At 38.1% G+C, this 27,929-nt stretch overlaps 3 protein-coding genes across 3 annotated transcripts; 2 read left to right on the forward strand and 1 right to left on the reverse strand.

The window, feature by feature from the left end:
* Window positions 1-1,041: 1,041 nt before the first annotated feature.
* On the forward strand, window positions 1,042-1,798 carry LOC149828332 (histone H2B-like). The gene has a single exon (XM_090017522.1). The coding sequence runs from the start codon at window positions 1,152-1,154 to the stop codon at window positions 1,605-1,607; it is 456 nt and encodes a 151-aa protein (XP_089873648.1). The 5' UTR covers window positions 1,042-1,151; the 3' UTR covers window positions 1,608-1,798.
* Window positions 1,799-16,552: 14,754 nt separating this feature from the next.
* On the forward strand, window positions 16,553-17,966 carry LOC149828333 (putative histone H2A.3). Its single transcript, XM_090017523.1, has 2 exons — window positions 16,553-16,891; window positions 17,624-17,966. Exons 1-2 carry the CDS (start codon window positions 16,673-16,675, stop codon window positions 17,858-17,860), a joined length of 456 nt encoding a protein of 151 aa, XP_089873649.1. The 5' UTR covers window positions 16,553-16,672; the 3' UTR covers window positions 17,861-17,966.
* A 1,511-nt stretch (window positions 17,967-19,477) lies between these two features.
* Window positions 19,478-20,038, reverse strand: LOC149828334 (uncharacterized). The gene has a single exon (XM_090018156.1). The coding sequence runs from the start codon at window positions 20,036-20,038 to the stop codon at window positions 19,478-19,480; it is 561 nt and encodes a 186-aa protein (XP_089874282.1).
* Window positions 20,039-27,929: the final 7,891 nt, after the last annotated feature.

Consider the following 27,929-nt stretch of genomic DNA (forward strand, 5'->3'; position numbering starts at 1 on the left):
TGGTGCGATGGATAGTGGGGAGTGTAAAAATAAATTTTCTTTTGGTAGGAAACATTCTTCCACCACCTTTCATGGATGAATGTTTCTTAAAAAAAAGTGTAATTTTTAAAAAAACTTTCAACAAAAATGTCTCTCTCGTTGGGAATAGGGATGGCAGTGGACCGGGGGAAAGCGGGGCCCCGCCTCGCCCCGTTTGGACCGGGGATGAAGGGTATGAAACGGGGATGGAGGCTGGGGTGGAGGATAAAATCCATCCCCGCCGCGGAGGCGGGGCGGGGGTGGAAACCTTGTCCCCCGCCCCGCCCCACTGCCATCCCTAGTTGGGAAGGGCCAGAAAGTCTATATGAATTTTCCATTTTGCATCACTTTTCCTACTCTTTCTCTCATCCAAACGTGTCCTAAAAAAATTTATGGAAAACAGGAAAACACCTTTCCCTTATTTGAAAAACACCTCTCATGCATTTTCACACATTTATGCAATATTCTATAAGGTTGGACTCAACAATGCCATATCCGATCCGATTACATCCCTAAATTTGTTAGGGAAGGTGCAAATGATTTTGATTATGTTGGATCTCCTATCCGAATCAGATACATTTTAGGATACTAGAATGCAATTTTGTCTGTGTTTACGGATCAAACTTTTGGATATGATTTGATCCACGTTCAGATCCACATCAAATCAAATCCATTTGGATATTTTTCATATTAAAGCCCGTTTCTGAGTGAATCCAGCATGACCATATCAAAATTGTATCCTGAATCAATACTGCTATATCAGATCAAGTTGTATTTCGGATCCAAGCCCGCAACTGTTGATAACGCTGATATTCGGAGGTACGGAAGTGGCACACCGGTAATTTCACGCTCTATCGCGTCCATTCTCATTCTGTGACGTCTTAAAGCTCCGTTCCTTCGATGATCTATCCGATCGACGTCTACCACGCGGCCACGTCAAGGATCCGCGTTGTGACCTCTTGTCCAATGAGATCTCTCCTCCGTCGCCTATATAAACTATTTTCATCCCACCTCCTTTGTCATCCAAACGGTGACTCGTCTTCTTTCTCTTTCTCTTTTGTGCCCTTCCTTACCGATCTAGGGTTTCGGTTTCCCCCCTTTCTTTGCTCCTTTTCTGTAATTGGATCGTAGCGATGGCACCGAAGGCCGAGAAGAAGCCAGCGGAGAAGAAGCCGGCGTCGGACAAGCCGGCGGAGGAGAAGAAGGCGGAGAAGGCTCCCGCGGAGAAGAAGCCGAAGGCGGAGAAGCGTCTGCCGAAAGAGGGTGGTGCTGGGGTCGGTGACAAGAAGAAGAAGAAGATGAAGAAGAAGAGCACCGAGACGTACAAGATCTACATATTCAAGGTGCTGAAGCAGGTTCACCCCGACATCGGAATCTCGAGCAAGGCCATGGGTATCATGAACTCCTTCATCAATGACATATTCGAGAAGCTCGCGCAGGAGGCCTCTCGTCTCGCCCGTTACAACAAGAAGCCCACCATCACCTCCCGGGAGATCCAGACCTCTGTCCGGCTCGTCCTTCCTGGGGAGCTTGCCAAGCACGCTGTATCTGAAGGCACCAAGGCTGTCACCAAATTCACAAGCTCTTGAATGGGGCAAGTTGATCTCGGATAAAAAATGTATCTTTTCATGGTTTCAGGTTTAGGCGTAGGTGGACTTTCGGGTTTTTCTCTCCATGTTTGGAGGGGGTTATGGTTGGTTCGAGGTGTGGGAAGGGGATTGTTTTATGTAAATCTGGACACCAATTAATTTGGTTCAATGAAAAATCTCATTTTCCTTTTCTTCTTTTTAGTTGATGGATGGTTGCTCCGAAGATTATTTTTTCTGCTTGCCGTTCAGGTAGTTTTGGTATTTGAAAATTGCTTTCTTTCTGATTGAGGGATGCAATCTTTTTTCTTTTTTCCTTTTGTTCTTATTTTTCGGATTGGAACATACTAGAATTTTTATGCTTCTTCATTAAAAAGAATACACAGAATCTTCAGCACCCTCAGCAACAAGAAAATGAAACAAGAAACAAATCTCTCTCTCTCTTCAACAGGGAAACCAAAGACTATGACCCATGGTAAAAAGCCCTCGAGAACAAAATACAAAACTGCCATCAAATGAATGATTATTTAGGTGCACATCAAGTCCTCGATTAAAACCAATGAAATAGAAAAAGGTGCTTAAACTCAACCCGTGTACCGAAAGCGTTCTTAAGAAGTGATCTTTAGCGCAATACCTGCATATCAGAAATCATCCAACCATGTAGCCTAAATGTGCCAAATACCCGCATGTTTTTCTATTTCATTGGTTTTATTCGTGCGGACTTGGTGTGCATTTAAATAATCATTCATTTGTTTCTTTGCTGGCAGTTTAGTATTTTTTTTGCAATATTTGAGGGCGTTTACCCTGCAGAGAGAGAGAGAGAGAGAGAGAGAGAGAGAGAGAGAGAGAGAGAGAGAGAGAGAGAGAGAGAGAGAGATTCTTGTTTCATTTTCTTGTTGCTGAGGGTGCTGAAGATTGTTTATTCTGTTTTTAATGATAAAGTTTGTTCGTTGAGAAGGGTGATGATGCACGCAGTGAAGAGGTCCGTGTGGGACAAGTGCCGCTTGATTCCCTCAAGTGCGTTGATCATTGGCTCGAGGGATTTCAGCACCCAACTCTTTGTTAATTGTGAGTTCTATTTCTTGAATGGTTTAATTTGTTCTCACTGTTTGGTTGTTTGTGTTTTTTTTTTGTTTTTTCTTTGGTTGCATTTACTGGCGTGTGAATCATTATATTGGTTGTATATTATTTAGGGTTTGCATTTCGTTCAGAAGCTCTAAGCTCTTTCCGTAAGTGGGTTTAATTCTGGTCATTTCGATGCTTGAATTCTGTTTGAAGAGTAGTGTGTTTGTATATTGCATGTGAATTATTCTTTTGGTTATTTGGATTCCATCGGCTGATTCTACTGTGGATTTCTGGTTCGGTGAGGGCATCAATTCATGAAGAAATTCGCTGGAAAGACAGGAGTTTAACCAGTTCCTGAGACAACCCCGCTGAAATCCATTTATAAGGTTGTACAGAACTATAGATACTCTGTCTTGGAGTTGTTTTTGGGTCTCCAGCCTCTCCCTTTGGCTTGACGTTGAGGGGATGTTTACAACAGCTTGCCCAAAAAAGTGGGATAAGATGGGGAATTGTATTGTACTCCATAATGCAATTCTCCAAACTTTCCTACCTTTCTGGAAAGGTTGGTGAATCCAAAATCTCCTTGCGCGATAATATGTTATGTTGTTTGGGTCCTAACCCGTGTACTGCCATTTCACAACCTTTTGAACTTTTGCATTTCATGAAATTGTGATTTCTCATGCCACTTACCTTGTTGCAGCTGTTATGCATTCCTTCTGCTGTATGAGTTTGTTACATAGACCAACTTTTCATGGCAAGAAGCATTACAACTCTCCTGCATGTAATCTTCTTTGTGATGCTCCTTTTTGTACGTTACATTAGTATCCTTATGATTGCATCACTATACAAGTTTTATTAGTCTTTGTGTTTATTAAAATGGGATCTGTCTTGGCTTCAAGCCTCTTCAGGGGTTTATCACCTGGTTGTCTATCCAAAAAAGAAAGAAAGAAAGAACAAGGGCATTGTTGGGCAACTCTATGCCAGTTAACCATCCGCTTGATCTTTGTGGTTTTAATGTTTTACCTTTTCAACTATAGTTTCATTCTGGGAAGTATCCTATGGAAGTTATATGCCTATGATAAAGAGGCAGAATTGGTGCATTTGGAAATGTGGGAAACGTACTGTGTGCTGTTCTAAGCTTGTTTTATTGCCAGTGCTTGATCAGTAGTGAGGATACTGTTGCCTGATTATTGTTTCTAGATGTCTTGTTAGAAAATTCTTCATGTAATTATTGACTAATTTTTTTGTATGCTTAAATTTGAGAAATTATCTGATCTTTCTATATAACAATTAAGTTATTTTGCTAGTTATTCTGATAAGCATGGTAACTACCTCAAAGTATTGAGATGGATACATCTTGCACATTTGCTTGTTCTGAGGGCTTGAGTTCCTCAAACATGTTCAAAGTCTACCAAAAATAATATTTCCTTATGGGGCTGTTCTGTGCACGTCACAATTTCTGTTTATTAAGTTATTAAGCTATCATAAAACTCGAAATTTAATACCTAACATTCCATAGGAATATTTGATGCCTTGTGATGTCTCAGTAGGGAAAAGCCTTCATGGATGTGATTTTCCATGTTCTAAAGTAAAATAGTAAATGTGCTAAAGCTTCAACAATATCTTCTGTTCTTCTTAGTTGGAAAAGGCTTCTTTGTGTAGCTTTTACTTTTAGATACAAGAACCTGACATACTATTGTAGTTAACAATGACAGTAACTTTCATTATTTTGTGGCCAATATGGATTAAAAATCCATGATCATTGGATGTTCATGGGAGTTGGGTATGATAAAATCGAATCACGGTTTCCTTAAGTAGTCAGTTTGTGATGGCCTTTTTAAGTAACCCCTTGGACTTGGAGTATGCCAGCTTGTCAAGTGCTTTGAGATTCTTGTAGATCAGGTTGGTGAATTTATAAGAACCTTCATTTATTCCTAGGTGCTTAAGTTACTAAGTTACTACGCGATGATTAATATTTAGGCGTCTTGATCAATCTCCAAAATGCTTCTTAGATCTTACGCCCTAAGAACCTTCTGAAATCCTATGTTTTCAAATTCCTGGTTTCTTTACTAACTGCTGAAAATTTTAGATGTGTCGTGATCCAACTGATTACTTGGTATGAAACTCAGTTCGTCAGTTAGTCCCTCTGTCGTGTTGGAAGTGTAGACTACTTGTATTTCAGAATCAGATGTCTGGCAGAGTTTGTTAGCTTTTATGATGTGCAGAAATTATCAACTTTATTAGTTTAGTGGTTGTAGTCAGCTACGTAACATAGGTACTTCTAGAAGGGTACTGTACCCATGTTGAGCACACTGGTAATGGTTCCGATACTTCATAGGTACAGGTTAGGCTTGCTTTGGATCTGATCAGATCCAGACCTACCCCATTACCTAATATGTAAAATCATTTCATCCATTCATTATGGCTGTTTTCACCCATTCTTGTATTGTGTGTGTGTGTGTATATATAGACAATAGGCATACTTCCATACTCGTACTTTTAGAAATTTGTGTCATGTCATACCGTAAGTGCACCCATACCTATGTGACATAACTTGGCAGTTTAACGTTGTGGGAAGTGTTATTGATTCTCCTACAGAGGTGCATGATTTTCCTGCTTCCTATGCATACACATCAGGTCACGTAAGTAGGAAAAGGATAGAACTGGTAAATATGTTTTGACAGTTTTTCTTCATTTGTTGAGTTGGTTCAGTTTGATCCATTATGAAGAAGGGAACACTCTTAGTCAAGTTAGAATTTTTTTTTGATGGTGTGAAGATTTGCCACCAGTCACCACCAACTATAGTTACCTATTTCGATCATTTATTCCATTTAGATGTGGGTTTACCAATTGCAGGTCTCCAACCTAGCAAAGATAAGAGTGAGAACAGACAACAAGCTCAAAGACTTCAGTTTCTTTTAAATGAGCGATGAGCTTGCTTTTTACCTTTGATGGTTTGACATCTTAAAATTCATGTAGCTGAGGGTTGAGCAACCAAAATCTTCTCTGGGATGGTAGACCTTAGTGTAGCCATATCAGTATATCACCCTCCTGTGTCATCTGATCTCTTTTATCTGCATCGTCGCTTTACCATGTCAGGATTCTGCAGCATTTAATGCCAGATTATGCCAAGGAAGTGATTAGGTGGTTTGCTTTCAATTTGCATGGAAAATCATCAAAGATGTGCTGGATAAGGTTGTGTTTTACTTTTCATTTTAGATTGAGGAGTTGATTTTCCCTTCACTGTTCCATTTATAATACTTGAGGCTGCTGTTATTTTGTTTCTGTATGTTACTAGTGATATGTCCCATGTTTTGTACGGACTCGTGTAAAAATCTAAGCATGTTAAATTGAATTTTGATACTCTGCTCAAGGAACATCATGGTGTATGCAGACAACAATGGCTAGAGCATTGGATCCGTGCTGAATATGGGGAAGAGTTTCGTATTTTAGAGTTCACAGATTGCTGCGACCCAAAAGCATTCTTTGATTGGATTGAAGCCATGGAGCAGATCTTCGAGGAGAACCGGTCGGTGTATTGAAAAACACTCTAATCAGGAGGCTAGAAGGTTCACAGATATGCACCTTGCTTGTATGAGAATAGAGGACCACGATCCTACGCGGATTGAGTTGAAGCATATGATGCAAATATGTTTTGTGGGCCCACTACCCCTTTCTCAAATGCGCCTTCATCCATTTAAGACCTATCCGAAGTCCCATAGTCAATTAAAGATGATTTGGATCCAAGACCCCATGATGGATCCAAACCTCTTTTAGTGAATCCGCTTGAATCCACCTTAGGTCTTAATGATCCAACCATAGATCCACCTGACTCTAGACCGACCTTTCGGAAACCCTACCCATACCCAAATATATAGTATATCCAAACTTTAACCACCAGATCCAAGGCTGTCTTAAATCTATATTTTACAACCTAAACCCATTTACGACCCTTGACTTGCTCAACCGAATCAGTATGGACTTCCACAAGCAACTATAAATGATGTTCTCTCAGAGTGGATCCAAATTTTATCTCAGGCATCTGCTCCAGATCCGTTTGACCCATTTTACATTGAAGGCATCTTGTTTGACTTTGGTTGGTTTGGAAAGAATGTTCCAGATTTTCAGATACATATTACATTTGATTTTGCTTGGTCTACTCAGTTTGTGGTGCGGTATAAGGATCTAGTTCTGAATTGTGGGCCCATAACCCACAAGATGGAACAAGATTGAAAAAAGCGCAAACAGAATCCAAACTTGATGGCAAGTCTTCTCCAACCCAAGGAGAATGATGTAAGAGCGGAGCAGAAGACCCAGGTCCATAAGAATCCGTTTTGATCCATTTTGATGTTTTTGAATATTTTTTATCATTTGAATCATTTTTCGTATTTAGGTCATTACAAATTTTGTAATGAATATTGGATCCTTATGCTTAATTCATATCTTAATTAAGATAAGTTTTATCTTTTTAGGAGTTTATCAAATTGGGTAGTTTATTTGGATTGATATTTGTGAGACATCTATAAAAAGATCATAGCCCTACGTAGAATTCAAAGTTGATTTGAGATTGAATTTAGTATTTTCTTGTTTTAATTGTTTTTTTTTGTGATTTTCTTGTTTTTTGGTCTATTTTTTGTGATTTTCTTGCTTTTCTCGATTTTTGTGCATAGGAGTAACATAACATAGATTTTTTAGTAAATCGAGCCCTCTTGATTTACATCAGAATTGATTTTTGAGAATCCTCTATCTTGATTTACACCATATCATAGATATCGAATATGTTTCACCCAGAGTTATCGAAAGCGCCTAGCTTAGTGGGGAAGCACATTTTGGAAGCGCAAAACGTCGCACTTCCGAAACGTGCTGAGAAGCGCCAATTTTTTTTTGGGAAGCACATTTTCCTTTTATGGGAAATGCGCTTCCCATTTATGGGAAGCGCACTTCCCCCTCATTTCCCTCACTCTTCCCCTACATTTTCCCCATGCTTTCCCCTTGATTTACTTATTTTTATTTTTATTTTTCTCTTTTTTCACTTTCTCCTCGCTTCCTCCTCGCTTCTTAGGTCGCTTTCGAGATGATTCCTAATTCGCTTTTAAGTCATCCCACGCTTCCCGCCTCCTAAAATTTTGAAAGTGCCTTGCTTCCCGCTTCTGCTTTCCGTATCGCTTCTCGCTCCCGCTTCCTCGACTGACAACCATGGTTTCACCACCGATGTGGTATCCCATGTAGTAAGTGGGGTTCTGTGTCAAGCTGAAGGCCCAGGATCGAATCCCTTTGCCACATGGGGCGGCTGTTGTTCTGGTAGGGGTCCGCCTAACCCCAACTTGCCTTTAAAAAAAAATGAGAGTTTCATCCTTTCAAGCATTTCTACAATAGTCCTAGTGATGCTTAGGTCGGTTTGTTCTGTTTGAATAGTTTATAATTCTTATTTTTAGGGATGCAGACGGTTCAGAATTTGAATCCCAAAATACAATGGGGGAGTCAGATTGGTTCGGATCAGAGACAACCACAATTTGCAAAAAACCCTTCCTGAATCCGACCCATTTGCAACCTTACTTATTTCTAGTAGGATGAAAGCTGAAATGCTTGTGAGGATTTTTTTTTAGTTTGTCAGCTTACCAAAGTTAAACTATTCTTAGAGTTTAGACAGTTGAATTGGAGGGAGGGAGGGGTGTGTGTGTGCGCGTATTGGTGAATGTTGTGTAAGATCAAGCAAACCTTGAGCTCCTGAACTAGTTGGAGAGGTACAAGCCAGGTTTTGCAAACAATTTTTCTAAAGAATGGCAAACCAAATATGACGATGTGGAACTTCGATGATGAGATTGACTTGCTTTCGAGCTTTTTTTTTCTTACAGATAGGCAAGCTGTGGTTATGTAGACCCTACCAGTACAATAACTAAGGATTTAAATAAACAAACAAGTAATTACAAATCAGACAACTGCAGGAACCAGTTTGGCGGTTTATCTTTCCAGATTCTATCTGAACTGATGACTCTGTTTTCATCAAATGGTTAGCAATATAATTAAAAAAATTTGGAGTCCAAATGCACTTTGTGAAGCTGTGCCTTGGGAATCGTGCAATTGGAATATACTAATGAAAGGAGAAGAAAGGAGAGAACTGAATAGACATCCAGCAATGAGATTAGGGCTGGCATCCCCTCTTTTATATAAAATACATGGGTAAAATTATAGGTATGCCATTACACAAGGGTTATAACTTGAATGACTATTATACCCTCACCAAGCAAGAGAAATACAAAGAACATACACAATACAACTTACTCTATTCCTTAACACACCCCCTCAAACTGTGTATGGGGAGAACCGTGAACAATTTGGTTTTTAAGAGCCAATGTCTTCCGATGGTTGGGGGCTTCGTGAATAAATCTGTAATTTGATCTTCTCCACAAATAAAAATAGGCTGAATCTTCTTATCTTCGACCTTTTCTCTCACAAACTGTTGATCCAACTCTACATGTTTCATTTTTCCATAATGAACAAGATTCGTAGATATAACACTTTTATTGTCACAGTAAAACATTAATTTGTTTACACTGTATTGTAGGCTGATCAATAAGTGATGGATCCAAGATACTTTAGTTGTAACCATGGTTGTCAGTTGAGGAAGCGGGAAGCGATACGGGAGGCGGGAGCGGGAAGCGAGTACTTTCAAAATTTTAGGAAGCGGAAAGCGTGGGACCACTTAGGAGCGATTTAGAAATCTCGAAAATGACCTAGGAAGCGAGGGGGAAGCAGAAAAAATAAAAATAAAAAATACAAAAAAATTGAAAAAAATGGGGAAGCGCGGGGGAAGCGTGATGGGAAACACACTTCCCATTTAAAAGTGGCGCTTCCCCGCACGCTTCGGAAGCGCGCTTCCCCTTTTACTTAGGTGCTTCCGGTAACTCTGGTTGTAACTACAGTCATTGTTAAAATATATGAATATCATATATATATATTATGTATTTATAATATATATCTCTCTATATATATATTTCATATATATGTGTATATATATATATATATATATATTTATGTATATTTTTTATAATGTCCACTAGGGGCAATTTAGTCATTTTCTCATATGTAAATAGACATGTCTAGACATTTTTGGGTTTTCTTTATTTTTATATTTGACCAAGGGCATAAGAGTTTGTTAGAAAATAATACATATATGTATATACTTGAATATATATATATATACATACATACATATACATACTCTTCGTAATACAAGAGTATGTATATGTATAAGTATATGTATATAAATACATATTTAAAGTATATACATATATTCTTGTATTTTTTATTTTATTCTTTCTGTAATTTCTCTTTTTATTTATTTTTTCTTTTTCACTTTTTGTCCCCTTTCTTTACATAGTCAGTAGTTGACTGTGTACAGTGTACAAAAGTCAACCACTGACTGTGTACACAATCTATCAAATAAGAGCCGTTGGGCTGATTCCTTACAGCTCTAATTAGAGCCACATATCAAAAACATAGTGCATTTGAAGCACTTGTTCTCTCTTGTGGTGTGAAGTTTTTTTATGCTATTTTGTACTGGCATATGTTTTGAATATCAAGTTATTTGGAAACTTATTGTGTGTAAGACTTTTTAAATGGTATCAAAGCTTGGTGTATGATCAATCGTGTATTAGTGGGTTGTCTCGAAAAGCGTACTTATTCTCCTTTGTGGTGGTGATTAGTTTTTCTCTTCTAATTCACTATGGGTGAATTTTTCTCATACAATACAAGCAACTCTAACTTTATTTCGCCATTCAAACTTGAAGGAAGCAACTATAACATTTGGGCAGGACACTTAGAAACATTTATCAAGGGTCAAGGTTTGTGGGGATTCGTAAGAAGGTACTATTCTTGAACCTACTCCCAAAATTACATTAGGTGAAAATGAGATTAAGACTAGTTTTGATGAGAGAAACAAAGCCATAGAAGAATATTACAAGAAATTGGATGAATAAAAAATAAAAAACGCAAAAATTCTTTCATGGATGCTAAGTGGAGTTAAGTTAAAAATTGCCTCAAACCTATTATGCTACAAAAAGGCAAATGAAGCATGGAAATATCTTAGAGGTATGTTTACCGAAAAAGATATGGCCCACAAGTATTATCTCCAAGAAAAAGTTAGAAATATCAAACAAGAAGATAAAAATGTAAGAAATTACTTTATAGAGTTATCTTCCATATGAACCCAACTTGCCCAATTTGAACCCAAATGGGAAGGGGAGTGTATAGAAATGCGAAGAGTTCAAGTTGAAGAAGATAGACTCTTCATTTTTCTCTATGGTTTGAGACCCAAGTTTGAACAAACAAGGGCCTCCTTGCTATTATCTTCGTTTCCTCCTCGTATTCATGAGTTTCTCACTAAACTTAGTGGAGAAGAAACTAGACTAAATATGAGTAAACATGTTAGTGTGCTTGCTACTTCTAGCAATGACCAAGAAGAGGATTGCGCATTTGCCGCATCAAAACCAGGACATCATATCAAGTCATATAAACCTCCTCATTTTAGCAAGAATAGAGGAGAATAAAAAATCATTTGCCATCATATTAGGCTTCAATGTCCTAGATATAAATATAGGCCTTAAGAAAAACATGTTGTTGCTGCACCATCAAAACAAGATGAAGATACTCTGAATCTCAAAGACTTCACCAAATCATTATCTCAACTAACAGAAGCATTACAACCATTACTCAAAGGATCTACTTCAGGAGCGGCCATTGCATCATCTTCTACTCCTGGTATGTGCTCTTGGCTTCTTGATTCATGAGCTTATTTTCATATGACCCCACATAAGTCTATATTATCCGAATGTCAACCAAATTCGAATGCATCTTTTGTTTCCACTGCCGATGACACTGCCTTGAAAATAGAGGGTGTTGGAACTTTTAAAAATGATTTGTCAAAACATAACAAATTTTACATTCCAAAAATAAGACTTATACCAAAACTTCATCTCAACCTACTTTCAGTTTCTCAAATCTCGGATCATGGATATGATGTCATTTTCTCATCAAGTAAATGTTGGGTACAGGATCGCCAGTCCGGAAAATTGATTGGGGAAGGTTCTAGGCAATGAGATCTCTATTATATGGATTTTCTTTGTATTCTAAAGGAATCATTTTGTAACACTTCCCAAACAAAAGATATACGAACTTGGCATCATAGACTTGGGCATCCAAATATAAGAAAATTAAATTTTATATCGGTTACCAAGAATCTTTGTAAAAATAATTTTGAATGTAAAGAATGTTTACTTGGTAAAATGATAGTCTTGCCTTATGGTCAAATAACTTTTTACTCTTTAGTGCCTTTTGAATTAGTTCATTAAGATGTGTGGGGTCCTGCTCGTGTTGCTTATAAAGGAGGATTATCCTACTACATTGTGTTTATCGATGACTTCACTAGATATTGCTGGATTTACTTTCTTAAGTTTAAATCAGATGTATTTGCAACCTTCAAAACATTTCATAATATGATTAAAAATCAATTTAAAAGTAAGATCAAAATTCTCAGAACTGACTCTGGAGGAAAATATTTGTCAAATAAGTTTAAACAATTTTTAGAAAATGAAGGAATTTTATATCAAAAATTATGTCTTAGAACCCCACAACAAAACGATTTTATTTCTCTTATTTATTAATTAGGTCTGTAATAAAACCATTTATTATTCTTTTCTTTAAGCCCTCTGCGTAGGGCAACACTCCCTTAGTTAGTTAATTATTTAATTAATTCTTTTTATTTAGGCAATAAAGAGTAGTTTAGCTTGTGTGTTTGAATACAAGTATCTCCCATTCCCTGAGTTTGAGCCAAATTCCACCACTCGTGTGAGCCATTTTTTATATTTTTGGTGTCTGGCTTTCACATTATTTTTATGCAAAATATCATTTTTAAAACCGTTTTTATAAAACTCACATCAACATGAAAACGTAAATATCATATTTTAGTTATAAAATATCCAATGCATATAAACGTAAATTATCCAATGCATTAACTTCAAAACGCGCATACAGTTATCTAATTTCATGCATGCATCCAATTCATGTGTATGTAAAATATCCAATGCATGCAAACATAAATATCACATTTTATTCATAAAATATTAAATGCATGCAAACATAAATTATTTAATGCATGTGAACATAAATATTATATTTTATTTATAAAATATCTAATGCATGAAAACACAAATATCATTTTTATTAATAAAATATCCAATGCATACATAAATCAATTTATGCAATATTATTGAATATATATATATATATATATACATACTCATATATATGCATATTTTTTATACATTTTACGTAAATATATAATTTAATATTATATAATTAACAATAATTGACATAAAACTCCCTACCTTGAAGTTCGTGAAAATCCCAAAAATATCCAAAAGGATTTTCTTTCAAAAATGCTTGACGTGGATCATGTTTTTCTATGGTTAAGTACCACAAAGTTTGCTTGTGCCTCGGTATTCATGCCATTAGCACGAAACACATGCACATTCAGTATTTCACTATTACACTTGTCTGTTGGTTGAGGTCATGAAACATACTGCGATGGGCTGCACCACTGATGGTACGAGGAGACACTTGTCAACGTGAAGTGGCAACAATGGAGGAGATCAGGAGATGGCCTCTCATCTGATCGAAAAATTGAAAGGAAGATGAGGATAAAGTGACATATAGGGTCAAAAGAATGGGAGGGGCGGCCTTGCTGGCCCACCTCCTGTTCATCGAAACAAGAATAGAGGAGATAGGGAGAGTGGGAGTTGAGGTGGCTTCAACTGGACTGTTGCCTGCCCAAAAAAGGGAGGTGGAAGGGGTGACCTCTGGCCACCTGGGTGGCTTCCTGTGAAACACGAGGGAGAGGCAACCAGTTGGGGGGGGGGGTTATGCGCATAAAGAGAAAATTGAGAGAGAGAGAGAGAGGGGCGAGAGTAAGGGAGAGATGAGGAAGTGAGAAGACACAAGAGTAGGGAGGAGGGTAAGTAGCAACGAGAGATAGAAGGTGACAGGGAGCAATTGACTGGGTAAGGGGAGTAGGGAGGGGCTATAGGAGATAGTGTAGCGGTAGGGTGGTGGCGTGATGGTAAGGGATAGGAGTGTTGGGTCCTAGGTTAGATCCTCATGGATCCAACCCCAACCTATTAAGTAAGTAGTTTGAGTTGAATCACTTCAGATCCAACCCCAAATCATATAGGTCATGGAGAAGTGTGGGTTGGATCCTGATGGATTCCAACCCTAACTACTTGGATGTGATGGGTGGTGGGTTATGGGATTTTGATTGTGAGAGGGCGGGTCCAGACCCAACTCTTTCCAAGGGTTGACCCACACACTAGGGTTCAAACCCAAAAATCCAAATGAAATGGATCCGCTCGAACTCAGTCAAAAAATCTTACCTAGGTGAATGGATTTGATTCGATAGTTGCTAAGATCCAAACCCCATAGTTCAAGATCCAATGGATCAAAAGTGATCCGATTGGATATTCAAACCCCCCAAAAAAAATATGGGTTGTTCTTCCCTAGATCCTTACCAAGATCCAAACCAATTCTCTCTATCATCTTATAATTAGATATTTTAAACCCGAATACCTCTTTCAAAACCTCATAAATCAAAAAGTCTATAATTTATATTTATTCCCTCACCAATTCTGTTAATTAAATAAAAGCAACTCTCCAACATAAAAAGGTACATAGGTTTTTTGGGTGATCCAAAATCAATGACTATAAAGGTACCAATTTTTCTCTATTCATAAAAACATGTTTTTTCATCAAAAAAACATGATCCAAGATTCAATTCCCACTAAATTGAGCATGCTAAATGCATCTAACTGTTTAGATCTATCACAAGAGATTCACCGCTTCTCATTTTTATTTTTTAATGTTTGGTTAGTTGTGCAAATGAGATTCATTCTCCCATTTATGCTATTCATTGTTTTCTAAATCTAACCTTGTAAATGTGACTAAGGTGGTCCATTTTTAATGGAGACTGACATTTGGATTGCAAGATTTTGACCTATGAGTAGGTCTTTTTGGTGATTGAAAAAATAACAACGGTACAAAGTGTGTGTTTTATTTTATTTTTTCTTTATTTTCAAACATATTTTCATTAAAAAAACATGATCAAATGATTAATACTAGTAGATCAACAACGCCAAAAAAATCATAGGGTTTAGATTGAGTTAACAAAACTTGCACCTATAGAATCCTACACAGCCTTGACCTACAATTGAGTATATATGAGAAATGAAAACCTACCCAATGGAAAACCCTCCAAACCTATCCAATCAACATTTTATTAGATTTTTGATGTTTTTTTCAAAACTTGTGTATATGTGATATATAATATGCTTGTTTTTATAGGAACCAATTCTTGGAGCATTTGATTCTGATGCATGGATAAGTTTTTTTAAGTTTAAAAAACTATTGATGTACAATTTTTATAAATTTTTGAGCCTCCAAATACCATTTTTTATCCAAAATTCATGATCCAAGTGTCGATTTCTAGTAAATCAATAAAAATAAATAAATCTTTTTGTATTGAGTAGGTTAGGAAGCATTTTAGCTGGGGAGATATTCATTTCTCTCTCTCTCTCTCACTCTCTCTCTCTCTATATATATATAAAGAGAGAGAGAATCACTGGAATATGAGAACTAAAAATTTGAGCATTTTCAATACTTTTTTTTTGCAAATCCAACCATGTGGATATGATTGGCATGGTGAATTTGCTAAAAATCAACTATTGAATCATGTAATTTTGATGAAAAAATATGATTTTTGAATGCTTGAATATTTAAGGAGATTATGAACCATTGACTTTAAAGACTTAAAATATCTTGTTTATTTTATCAAAATTGGATTAAAACGAAGCATGTAGATCACATCGGTATGGTTAGATTTAGGAGAAAAGAACACAAATCCATGAAAATTACCGTTAGCACATTAGTTCTCATATTCTAAGTGACTATATATATATATTCTCTTGACAATTGTTATCATAAAAAAAGGACAATTCTTGAGGGTCCAAGGCTCAAAATCAAGTGACAAATATCCGAGTATTTTTTTCTTTTGAAAATACACAAAAAAATGGCTGGCTCATATTTTTTATAATATGTCAGAAATTAAATTTTAAATTATTATTATTTAATTTAATTTAATTTAATTTAAAGTTTTTCTTCTTCAAAATAAATAAAAAATATTTTTTTAAGTTTTTCATTTCTTTCGTGCCGAAAAATGCAAAAAAAAAAAAAAATCGATTTATCACGAGAATTTGTCTTGCCGATGTTTGTAAGAAAAAAACGTCTTGTCACTATGCCCGGATTCGAATTCCCGAAAATGGTTCGCGCACGCCATTTCTCCCCCGCTCACCAGCCCACGTGGGTCCCACCTCACCCAAACTTTCCCTCCAATCCGAAACCACGCTTTCCACATATCGCGCCCAAAAATTCATGACTGGTAATATGATAATACAACAGATAATCACGTAAAGCTCAAAGTGATCGCCTGATTCCGCCACTCTATCAAAATCATGGACATTTATGGCATTTTATAAAAGTAATCCAACTTTTTGGTAACCTTTTTTAAACATTAGACAGGTGGCACTCCATGAGCAGGCAGAATTCTGAAAAACTGTCACCTATCGTCACGCAAATAGTTTCGTAATACTTTTAGAAAAACACAACGCTTTGAAACCAGAAATCATCATCTCCCACGTGATTGGCGGCGACCAGACCACGGAGATCGCCACGATGGCAATCGTTATGACCGTTGGATGGAGGTCCCATCCAACGGCCGCCACACAGATAAGCACCGGGCGGGGGTTGAGTATAAAGGAAGAGTGCCTGAGCTCCTCGCCATTGTTCTCTTTCACTATCTTCTTGTCTACTTCTCTCTGTAGCCTAGTGTGGGTGGTGGTTCTGTTCTGTTCTGTTTCTCAGAGGTGAGTGTTGAAGGAAGAGAAGAGAAAAGGGGAGTAATGGAGGGAGTAGGAGGGACCCCTAAGGTGAAGAAGGGTGCTGCAGGGAGGAAGGGTGGTGGGCCGAAGAAGAAGCCGGTGACGAGGTCGGTAAAGGCGGGGCTGCAGTTCCCCGTTGGGAGGATCGGTAGGTACCTCAAGAAGGGTCGCTATTCTCAGCGCGTTGGCACGGGTGCGCCCGTCTACCTTGCCGCTGTTCTCGAGTACCTTGCGGCTGAGGTGTGTTAGTGGTGATCTTATTGAAGTTTTTTCTCCCTTTGTCTCTCTTTTTGTTTGGATTGTTCTGCTTCGCTTCTTTGCTGGATGGTTTCTTATTTTTGGGTCTTTTTGTTTTTCTCCTATTTATGTCTTCTGACATTGTGCTTAACTGGGGATCTCTCTCTCTGTGTGTGTGTGTGTGTGTGTGTGTGTGTGTGTGTGTGTGTGTGTGTGTGTGTGTGTGTGTGTGTGTGTGTGTGTGTGTGTCGTTGTTCCTGGAGAATTTGGGTGTTGTGATTTTTGGTGTATGTTTTGATATTTTGAAGGAGGGTCGTTTTGGAATGGGTGGTTTTGCTTCTTATTCTTTTTACTGTTTTGTATTTTCGGTGAGGTTTGGTGGGAAGTGGGTGGTGGTTTGATGGTGCTCTTGATTTTTTTTTCTTCGTGTGGGTTTGGATTCAGCTTAATTTGATTTGGTGTTTTGGTTGCGTTTAGGATTTTTTTTTCATCTTCTACTCGTGGTTTGTTTGTTTGTTTGTTCCGTTCTATATTTATGAAGAAATATGCATTGGTCTTCGCATTCCATTTGTGGGATTTTTTTTGTGTGGTTTTTATGACGTGCTTGTGGATGATAATGAATGACCCATTTTATAGGAAAGAAATAGGCTTGAAAAATTTGTTTTCTTACGTGTTGGTCTTATTGTGTATTAGGATGTGGTGGTGATGTTGGTGTTTTATTTTGTGTTATTGCAGGTGTTGGAGCTTGCTGGAAATGCTGCAAGGGACAACAAGAAGAACCGAATCATTCCAAGGCATCTCTTGCTGGCAGTGAGGAACGATGAAGAGTTAGGGAAGCTTCTTCAAGGCGTCACCATTGCCCATGGTGGTGTGCTCCCTAACATCAACCCTGTGCTGCTGCCCAAGAAGTCTGAGAAGGCAACGAAGGAGCCCAAGTCACCCAAGGCAACTAAATCCCCAAGGAAAGCCTGATCTGTGTCTCTGACCTTCAGCGCATGTTTGTTGCTTTAATTTTCTTGTTTGTAGAAACCCACTTGAATTAGAATTGAGCATCTCGGTTGGTGACTCTGTTTCTAAATCCTCTCTGTTTGTGTAGTTTCGCTTCAGTTTCCTCTTTTTGTCCACGTTGGCTTTGTTGCCTTTCTTGACAATCTTAGTGGGGCATGAATGATTTTTTGTTCAAATCAACGGTTTGAAAGCTTGGTGCTTGATCGGTTGCTAGATGTTCAATTTGTTCGAAATGATGTATTGAAGGACAATAAATTGTAATAGTAAGGTCTAATGCAACTAGCGACTGATCATTGATGTAGATCAATTATCAACTGAAAGGTTTCATAGAAAGATTAATACGCCTATTTAACATTCATTAGATGTCTAAAATTGTAAATATACATCAATGAATTAAAGTAATCCACCTATAATAAGAATCAAGTTTAAAATCATAGAGAACATTCTTTGTAATTCATACTCAATGAAAAACCCTTTCTAGCTATCCTCGTGCACTTGATAAACTAGTAATTCAAAATTCATCTGATTATGATACAATAAGACCATTTGGAAATTTCGTAAAAGCGCGACAGTTTTTTTGAAGACCTAGAGCTAACTATCAAGACTAACTCTCATGTGCTGAATGTGTCCATAGCGTTGGCTTCTTTGATTATCTTTTCATGCAACTAAAATGACTGTTACACTTCAATTCTCTTCAAACTTGAGGTGATGCAAAAGAAATCACCTTAAGTTTGTAAAGGAACTATCTAAAATCTGAAGGATGAAGAATTTTGGAAATTCTGAATCTCTTGCAATATGGATGGTACTCGTTGTCATAGTATAAAGAGGGTTTTCTACGTGCTAAAACCTTTAGCTCTCTTGCAATCGTATCCAAATAATGGCAGTTGCAACTTGAGCCATAACTTTATATTTTGTTAAAATATTGTTTTTTATAACTTTTTGTTTTTTTATGAAATCAAAGTGCTCAAGAAAAACACAAAATTCCGTAGTTGAGAGTATTTCAAGTAGACTCATGCTTTAGGATAAAGGTTGATCATGACAAACATGCAGAAATTGCATTGAATGTGTTGTGGACTGCATTGTTTAGGTGTAATCATTTACATATCCATCACACGGTTTCAATGGCAAGCAGAGAACCAAAGTAGAAACTAAATCTTTGATACACCATAAGAAAAATAAAGCAGCAACCATGTTTAGTCCTCAATACCCACAAACAAAAGCAAACGACAAAACATGCAGAAGAAGCAAGATGCAGAGAACCCTCAGTTTATATTTCAATTGCAATCATGCATCAACATCCATCATAGATAAATTGGGTTAAAAGTTAAAACAACCATAACGTTTATTCAATTCCAAAATTTTCAATGGGGGCACATCCAAATTCGACAATACACCCCGATAAGAGTATAGAAAAATCATATATTAAAAAAAAAAATAGTAACCAAACTCCCCAACTCTTTTGAATCTGCAACACCACCCATCCCAAGCCAAAACTCTCAAACCCAGAAGATGGGTACCACAAAATTCAACTCAATCAGCATGCATGGTCCCAACCCAACCAGCTACATACCCAAAACCCCTTCACCTCCACCCGCCGCCGGCATTCATGTTCCTTCTCATGATGCTACCATTGAAAGAATCACCACTTTCGATCAATTCACGAAGACCCGAGCTCCTAAACGGGCCATCCTCCCCAAAAGCATCATCCATAGAAGCATCAAACTTGGCAGCAGGGACCATCCTCTCGAAGTAGTTCCCATAGGTATACTCCGGTGAGTACCCGTTCTCATCGTCATAGCGGAGGATGTGGCCGTGCCACTCCCAGACGTGGGCGGGGTTCCTCATGGAAGTTTGGTGCTTGATGCACACGGCTTGGCCGAAATTTGTCTTTAGGGAGTCGGCATTACCGGTGCGGATGATGCAGATGAGCTCCCGCTCGAGTTTGGCATCCTCTCTGGTCAGTTTGGCCTGGTAGTCTGCGTGCTCTTCCTCTTCCTCCTTATGATTAACATCTTCAGCATCGCCGTCCTCTTGGTCTTGGCCGGGAGGGGAGAGGAAGAGGTCCTCGAGAGGTTGAAAGAGGAAGGAGTTGGTGTTGAGGTAGGAAGGGTAGCGCTGGAGCTTCTCCAAGAGGCTCATCATGGCTGTCCAAGGAGGAGGTGGTGGTCAATGGCGGATCCGGGGGCAGGGGGTGGCGAGGAAGGGCTCGAGCCTCTCCTAAAGTTTTGAAAACTATTAGGCATGTGGTAGTCAGGATTTGGTTTATTTCTTTTTTCTCTGCAGATGTGCCAACTCCTTCAGCATTCTGATCCAACAATTCCGATGTGTACTATAAGGACCATACAACTATTTGCATAAGCTTTTTAACATGTATCAACATGGAAGAAGGATATTTGAGTGGAGCTTTTTTTTTTTGATTTTTTTTGTTAGACTACGGATTGGAATAATTAATTCTGAAACTTTCTTTGAGAGTGATACGTAAATGAGACAAAAACCTAACATGAAAAAGGTAAAATAGTAAAAGCAAAAGCTATTTTTTACGTGAAGAACGAAGGATAGTTTTTGCTCCTATTTTTTGGGTTCTCTTAGTCTCCATCCCTCTCTCTTTCTATTTCTCACTCTTCAATCCTCAGCAAGCTGACCTATTTTCTTGGGTTTCTCTTGAATCGTTGATTGTCTTAGTCTCTCTTTGTGCGCATCTATCTTTCTCCTTAGGACAATAGTAAAAATCAGGTTAGCAAACAAAATACTTGCTTATTTGAAATTTGAGTTTTTGAAATTCACCTATTTTTTTAGTATTTTATTAATATGGTCAGCTTTTTTTTTTAATCATCATGATCTGTTTTCTGCGATGTGGCTCATAAATAACCTCATTTTGAACTATATTATTTTATTCCAATCTATTTTTGCCCTTTTTAAGCAAAATCTTAAATCCACCACTGGTATTGGCGGTGTTGAAGGATTGGCTCTTTAAAGAGAAGGATGAGGAGGTGGTGATGTCTTTGGGACTCATCACTGCCCTCTTTTCTCTCTTGGTATGGTATTAGGGGAGCGAGGAGGATAATAGGTAAGGGTGTCAATAGGTCAGGTTTGATCCAAACCCGACCCACAATAAATTGGGTGAGGGTTTGATGATAAATAAGAAGGCTCAATTAGAATTCAGGTCAGACTTGAAGAGTCCAATTAATATATGAAGCAGGGTATAGTTTGTAAAATTTCATACCAGACTTGGCCGTGACTTGAGTTCCAATTAAGATCCATAAATTTTCAATATAAAAAATGATAAAAAAATTATTTTATCAAGTATGACCCAGGTCAGGTTCATGTAATTCTTATAAGATTCAAGTATGATTTATCTTATGGTGGGTTTGATTAGACTCAGGTTTGGACTCACTACCATCATCTTATAGGAGTGAGACCACCACCACCGACATCTCCCTGCTCTCTCTGTTTGGAGGCTGGCCGAACGCCACCACCGAACACCTCTTCTCCCCCTCCTGTTTTTCTATTGGATGAGAGGCCGACATCCCTATTGCCTCACCGCCATTGCCCTTCCTTTTTGCCTCCCGCCGAGTGTTATAAAATTGTGTGGGCCTACATACGTTGAACCACACATTTTAAAACTGTCCTTAGTTCGAGCTCGGTTCATGTGATCTAATCCGGATGGGCCCTGTGGTATCTCATATGGTATGGTACATTATGTGGAGAGACCTGCCCTGTCTACAATTCTATAATGAGTTGAATTGAATACAGACTCCTAAACACATTAGGTTATGGTCAGTAAACCTTATATAATGACCCTCTCTTCAGATTCTCTATAAGTCAGAAAGAGTATTCGGTCCCTCTCTCATTAGGTCTAGAGAAAAAAAAATGTTCAGATATAGAAATTCTGGAAGATCATATCATCAACGATCTACCGAAGCGCCAATGGATTCAGGTAAGCTTCTACATTAAGTTTTAGTTTCTGTTTTGATTTCAACGGTTTAGCGAGAACATGTATTCGATCCTGCTTTTGTTTCGATAGATTTCTAAATCCAACAATTGGTATCAGAGCTTCTGTTCTCGTTGAATAGTTGAAAATACGATTTTATTATATATGTTTTTCTATTTGCCGCGATGATCCATTATGATGGGCATCAAAGCGTAAGCAGAGGAGGGCCGACCGACCCTCTTTGCGTCATTTGGTTTTTTCTGGATGCAGGGAAGGCTGGTCGACCCTCCCTCTTTGGAACGTCGGATTGCCGCCGTGCGACAAAGTTTTTTTACCTATTCAGTTTGTCAGATAGGAGGGCCATTGGGCTCGTCCTTTCCCTGTCGATCGGACGGAAGGGCCGCCTGACCCTTCCCTATTTTTTCTTAATTGCCGGTCTGCCACCGGGTGGTGTAGGGCTTGCCCCTATTCAGACCACCAAATAGGCGGACGCCAAGTTCGATCGTCGGACAAGCGTATGACTGCTTTGATCACTGGATGACTTTGAAGATCAGACGATCAGGTTCAACACAGTTTTCTTGGCTTGCATCGGTGAGCCTCTCGGGCGATGTTCCTTATTGGTCTAGATCATTTGTCCGCCCGCCAGACATATGGATTTATATTGATTGTCGGCCAAGAGGGGTTCAACATTGCTTTTAGCTTTCATGTTTTGATCGAGTCAATGATTTTTTGAGCAGGCTTGTCCGACACCATCGCCAGATGCTTCCAGACCGGCGATAGCTGGCATCTTCTTTTTCATGTCAATGGCACTCAAAGCACACATCGACCGTCACCAGATGCTCCAGGACCGGTGACAGTCAAGTTGCTATTCATGTCGTGATTGTTCGCCAGATAAAGTGTCTTTGATGACACCTAGGCCGGATTCAGCCATCGTTGAACTCGTTGGAGTCTATGGCACTCTGCCTAGATTCGGCTGTTGTTGGATGCCTCAAGGATCGATGGTGCTCAGACCAGGCTCGACCATGGCCGGAGGTCTCGCAGTTGCTCAAAGACAACACCCTGTTTAGGCTCAACCTGTAACAGTCGGGGGCTGGTTCAGGCTTCTACCAATCCAGGACTATTTGGGCCTCTGCTGTGCACTGAACCAGGACAGTTCGACCTTATGCCAAGACTAACTCAACCATTTGGTTGAGGGCCGAGTCAGACTTAGTCAAGCCGGTTCGGTCACCTGTACAGGGTAGTTCAAATGTCAGTCTCGGACAGGGTTGGGCATTAGGTTTAGGCCAGTTCAGCCAGTTGGTCTAGACTGTTACAACCTTCGTGCATAGGATCAGTTTGGTCTTGTGTTCAACTGGGCTCAGACTTCAACAACGCTCCAGCCAGTTCAACTTTCAGCCGATCAGACTGGGGACGGTTCGACATTCAGCCAGTTGAACCGTTTGAAGTTGTTTTAAGGGGTGGAAGGTCTTATGACTCGGTTCAACCCCATTCGGTTGAGGGGTTGAACCAAGTTAATTGCAGTTTGTGTAGATCAGGCCTGCTCAAGACCCGATCCATTGCGCAGTGTTGCATCCGGTTGTAGATTGCTAGGTCTGACCTGATCTGGGTCAACTCAGTTATAGATCTGCACCTAGTTGCAGTGCGTCAGGTCTGACCTGAACCGGATCAGACATACCTTGGACCCGCAGGTGGGTCCGGCCAGGTCCGATTGGCCAGACTCATGCACTAGCCATTAAAAACAAAATTAATTAAAGATTTTATAGGGATGTTTGGGGTGCATTATGGGTCATTTTGGTGGGTCAATATTCGGTTACTGTTTGACTCATGTATGTTATTGTGATTGCCTTAGTGTTCATGTGCATGTATTGACATATTTGAATATTGGTATTATTTCTAATTCTTGGTCTAATATTTTAAACTGAATTAATTGAATCAATATGTTGCCAAAGTAACCTCTGTTGTGTAGGTTAGTTCATTTTAAAATATTCTGATGTTCATATGTTTGCGGTTCATGCGAATAATGATCAACCCAAAGGAAGATTACTATTTGACCAAACCCAAATGTATACTTTCAGTAATAAATATGAGTCAATTATTCGTTTTTTCATGTAAATAACGAGTCGGTTCAAAGAAAGACTCATTGTTTGACAAGACTGATTATCCATATTTTGATTACTGTATTGAGAGTATTACTTACAAGTTGACTCTTCTGTCAAAAAACTAAGTGTTAATGTTGTGTTGGGTATCTTATATTGGGGTTCACCATTGTTTAAATATGTTATTTTATGTTATTGCATGAGAAAATATATGTTAATCGTGAGCTTGTTTATTCTTTATTCAGTTATTACCTCTGCTTCTATGATATCTGCAAACATTATTTCCATCCCTGTTTTGAGCGGTTCTAATTTCAAGAACTAGAAAGAAAATGTTATTATTGTTCTTGGATGTATGAATCTGAATCTTCTACTATGAGAAGATCAACCACTTACTCTTATGGATAGGAGTTCTACTGAGGATAAAAAGAACTTTGAGTGGTAGGATTGATCTAATTGCATGAGTCTCATGATCATGAAACGTGAAATTCCTAAATCCTTAAGAGGCATCATGTCCGAATAAGCAAATGCCAAACATTTTTATAAAGAAATTAAAAAATATTTTTACAAAAAATGAAAAGGTTGAGACAAGTACTCTTCTTTCGAGTCTTGTCTCAATGAGGTATAAAGGCAAAAGAAACATTCAGGAGTATATCATGGAGATGTCTCATCTTGCGTCAAAACTCAAGGTACTAAGGTTAGAGTTGTTTGAGGACTTACTCGTGCACCTAGTTTTGATATCTCTTCCTGCACAGTACAACCAGTTTAAGGTCAGTTGTAACTGCCAGAAGGAAAAAATGAACTCTTAATGAACTCATTTCAGACTTTGTGCAAGAAGATGATAGGATGAAACAAGAGAATACTGAGAGTGCTCATTTAGCAGTAACCTCTAAGGACAAATTTAAGAAAAAGAAAAAGATTAAGAAAGTTGCAGTTGAGCCTAAATCGCTGAAAAAATAGAAAAGACATTATGACCCAAAGTCTAGTTGTTTCTTTTGCAAAGGAGAGGGTCACGTGAAGAAGGAATGTACAAAGTATCATGCCTGGTGTGAGAAGAAAGATACACTCCTTACTTTGATTTGTTCTGATGTTAATTTAACTTCTGTGTCCAAATACACTTGGTGGATGAATTCTGGTGCTATCACTCACATAAGTGTGTCAATGCAGGGTTGCCTAAATTGCCGACCACTAATTGATGCTAAAAGATTCATTTATGTGGGCGATGGCAAAATAGTTGAAGTCGAGGCAACATGGACATTTAGGTTATTATTAAAGACTGAAAATTATTTACATTTGAAAGAAACATTTATTGTGTCATCTTTTTGGTGGAATTTAGTTTCTATTTTCATTTTGGACAAATACGGTTATTCTTGTTTATTTGAAAATAATGAATTTAAATTATTTCTTGATACAAATCTTATTGGAACCAGTTCTTTATCTATAGTTGATAACCTTTATTTGGTTGATACTATTGCCTCATTTAATGAAACATTGCAATTAAGTTCTCGTGGTACAAAACAAAAATTGACAAATGAGAATTCTGCTTCATTTCAACATAAGCGCTTAGGTCATATTTCTAAACAAAGAATTGAAAGGATTGTGTCAAATGAGATTCTTGATTCCCTTGATTTCACTAACTTTCAGGTTTGTGTTGAGTGTATAAAAGGCAAACAGACAAACATAAGAAAATTAGGTGCTGAAAGGAGAGCATACGTCTTAGAACTGATCCATACAGATATTTGTGGATCATTCTCTATGAATTTTTGGAATGGTCAACCATATTTTATTACGTTCATAGATGACTATTTTCATTATGGGTACCTATATTTAATTCATGAAAAGTCTCAGTTCTTGGATGTGTTCAAATCATTTAAGGCCGAAGTTGAAAACTAACTTGGCAAAAGAATTAAGGCAGTCAGATCTGAGCGTGGTGGTGAGTGCTATGACATATATGATGAATCAGGTGAACAACATATAGTGCCGTTTGCTAAATTTCCAAAGAAATGTGGGATCGTCCCTCAGTATACCATGTCAGACACCCCTAACATGAATAATGTTGCTGAAAGACAAAACAAGACTCTTAAAAATGTGGTAAAGAGTATGATTTCTCATTCTACCTTATCAGAGTCTTTCTAGAGATAAGCATTAAAGATTGCGACTTATGTTTTGAACATGGTACCCTCTAAAGTAGTAACCAAGACCCCATGTGAATTGTGGACAGACCGAAAGCCTAGTTTGAAACATTTTCATATTTGGGGATGTACAGTTGAGGTCAGACCCTATAGACCATATGAAAAGAAACTGGATTCCAGAATGGTTACCAGATATTTCGTTGGGTATTTTAAAAGGTCCATGGGCTATAAGTTTTATGACCCTGCGAATAAATCAATCATTTTCAAAAAGGGAAACACTTGTTTCTTTGAGGGTGCTGAGTTTGAGGGGAGTGATAAAGTAAAAGACATTGCTTTTAAAAAAAAGTCTTTTTCTCTTCCTACAGTTGTGAATCACAGTGATCAGTTTTTTATTCCTGATATTGCTTCCACAATTTCGGTTCAAGGTAATGCTTTAGATCTCTTTATCCAAAATCAAACTTTTACTCCTAGAGTTCAAACTCAATAACCTCAAGAACCAATGCCATTAAGGAAATCTACTAGAGAGAGAAGAAGGACAATTTTAGATGATTATATTGTCTTTTTACAAGAACATGAGGGTGATACTGACCTAATAGAAGATGATCCAATTAACTTCCACCAATCCACACAAAGTTCAAACTCTCAAAAGTGGATTGAAGTAATGCATGAGGAGATTAAATCCATGAGTGACAATGACATGTGAGATCTTGTCCCATTACCTGAAAGAGTAAAACCCATTGGTTGTAAATGGATATTTAAAATCAAAAGGGATTCAAAGGGTAATGTGTAAAGATATAAAACCCGTCTTGTTGCAAAAGGGTTTACTCAAAGGGAAGGCATTGACTATAGAGAGACTTTATCTTCCATTTCTACGAAAGACTCCTTCAGGATTATGATGACACTTGTAGCTCATTATGTCTTAGGGCTGCATCAAATGGATATTAAGATTGCATTCCTTATTGGGGACATCACTGAGACAATATACATGGTCTAACCAAAATATTTTATCTCAGGCGATGCCAAGAAGATGATTTGCAAACTAAAGAAATCCATCTATGGATTTAAGCAAGCATCCCGTCAGTGGTATCACAAATTTCATCAAGTTGTCCTCTCATTTGGTTTTGAGATGAATGTGGTTGATGAATGCGGTTGATGAATACATATACCATAAGTTCAATGTGAGTTAATTTATTTTCCTGATTTTGTATGTGGATGATATATTGCTTGCTAGTAATGATATAGGCATACTACACGAAACCAAGAGATTTTTGACAAAAAACTTTGAAATGAAAGATCTTGGGGGTGCCACTTTTATATTAGGGATCCAACTACTTCGAGATCGTTCTCAGAGTATTCTTGGATTATCACAAAAGAGCTATAATGAAAGGATTCTGGAAAGATATGACATGAAGGATTGCAAACCAGAGGATACTCCTATTGCTTAGTACCCCAAAGACCAGTCTAAAATTAAGGCTACGAAACATATTTCCTATGCATCTGCTCTGGGGAGTCTTATGTATGCTTAGGTATACACATATCCGAATTTAGCGTACATTATTGGGATGCTAGGCAGATATCTTAGTAACTCAGGTATAGATCATTGTAAAGCAACCAAACGGGTTATGCAATATTTGTAGAGAACAAAAGGTTACATGCTCACATACAGGAAGTCAGATTAGTTAGAGATCATTGTGTATTCTGATTCTGACTTTGCAGGATGCCAAGACAGTCACAGATCCACGTCAGGCTATGTTTTTCTATTGGTTAGAAGAACTATTTCCTAAAAAAGTGCCAAGCAGACACTAATTGTTTCTTCCACCATGACAACAAAATTTGTAGCTTGTTATGAGGTATCCAACCATGAGATATGGCTACGT

Source organism: Nuphar pumila, chromosome 9 (assembly GCF_984573655.1).
Source record: "Nuphar pumila chromosome 9, dmNupPumi1.hap1.1, whole genome shotgun sequence".
Taxonomy (NCBI): domain Eukaryota; kingdom Viridiplantae; phylum Streptophyta; class Magnoliopsida; order Nymphaeales; family Nymphaeaceae; genus Nuphar; species Nuphar pumila.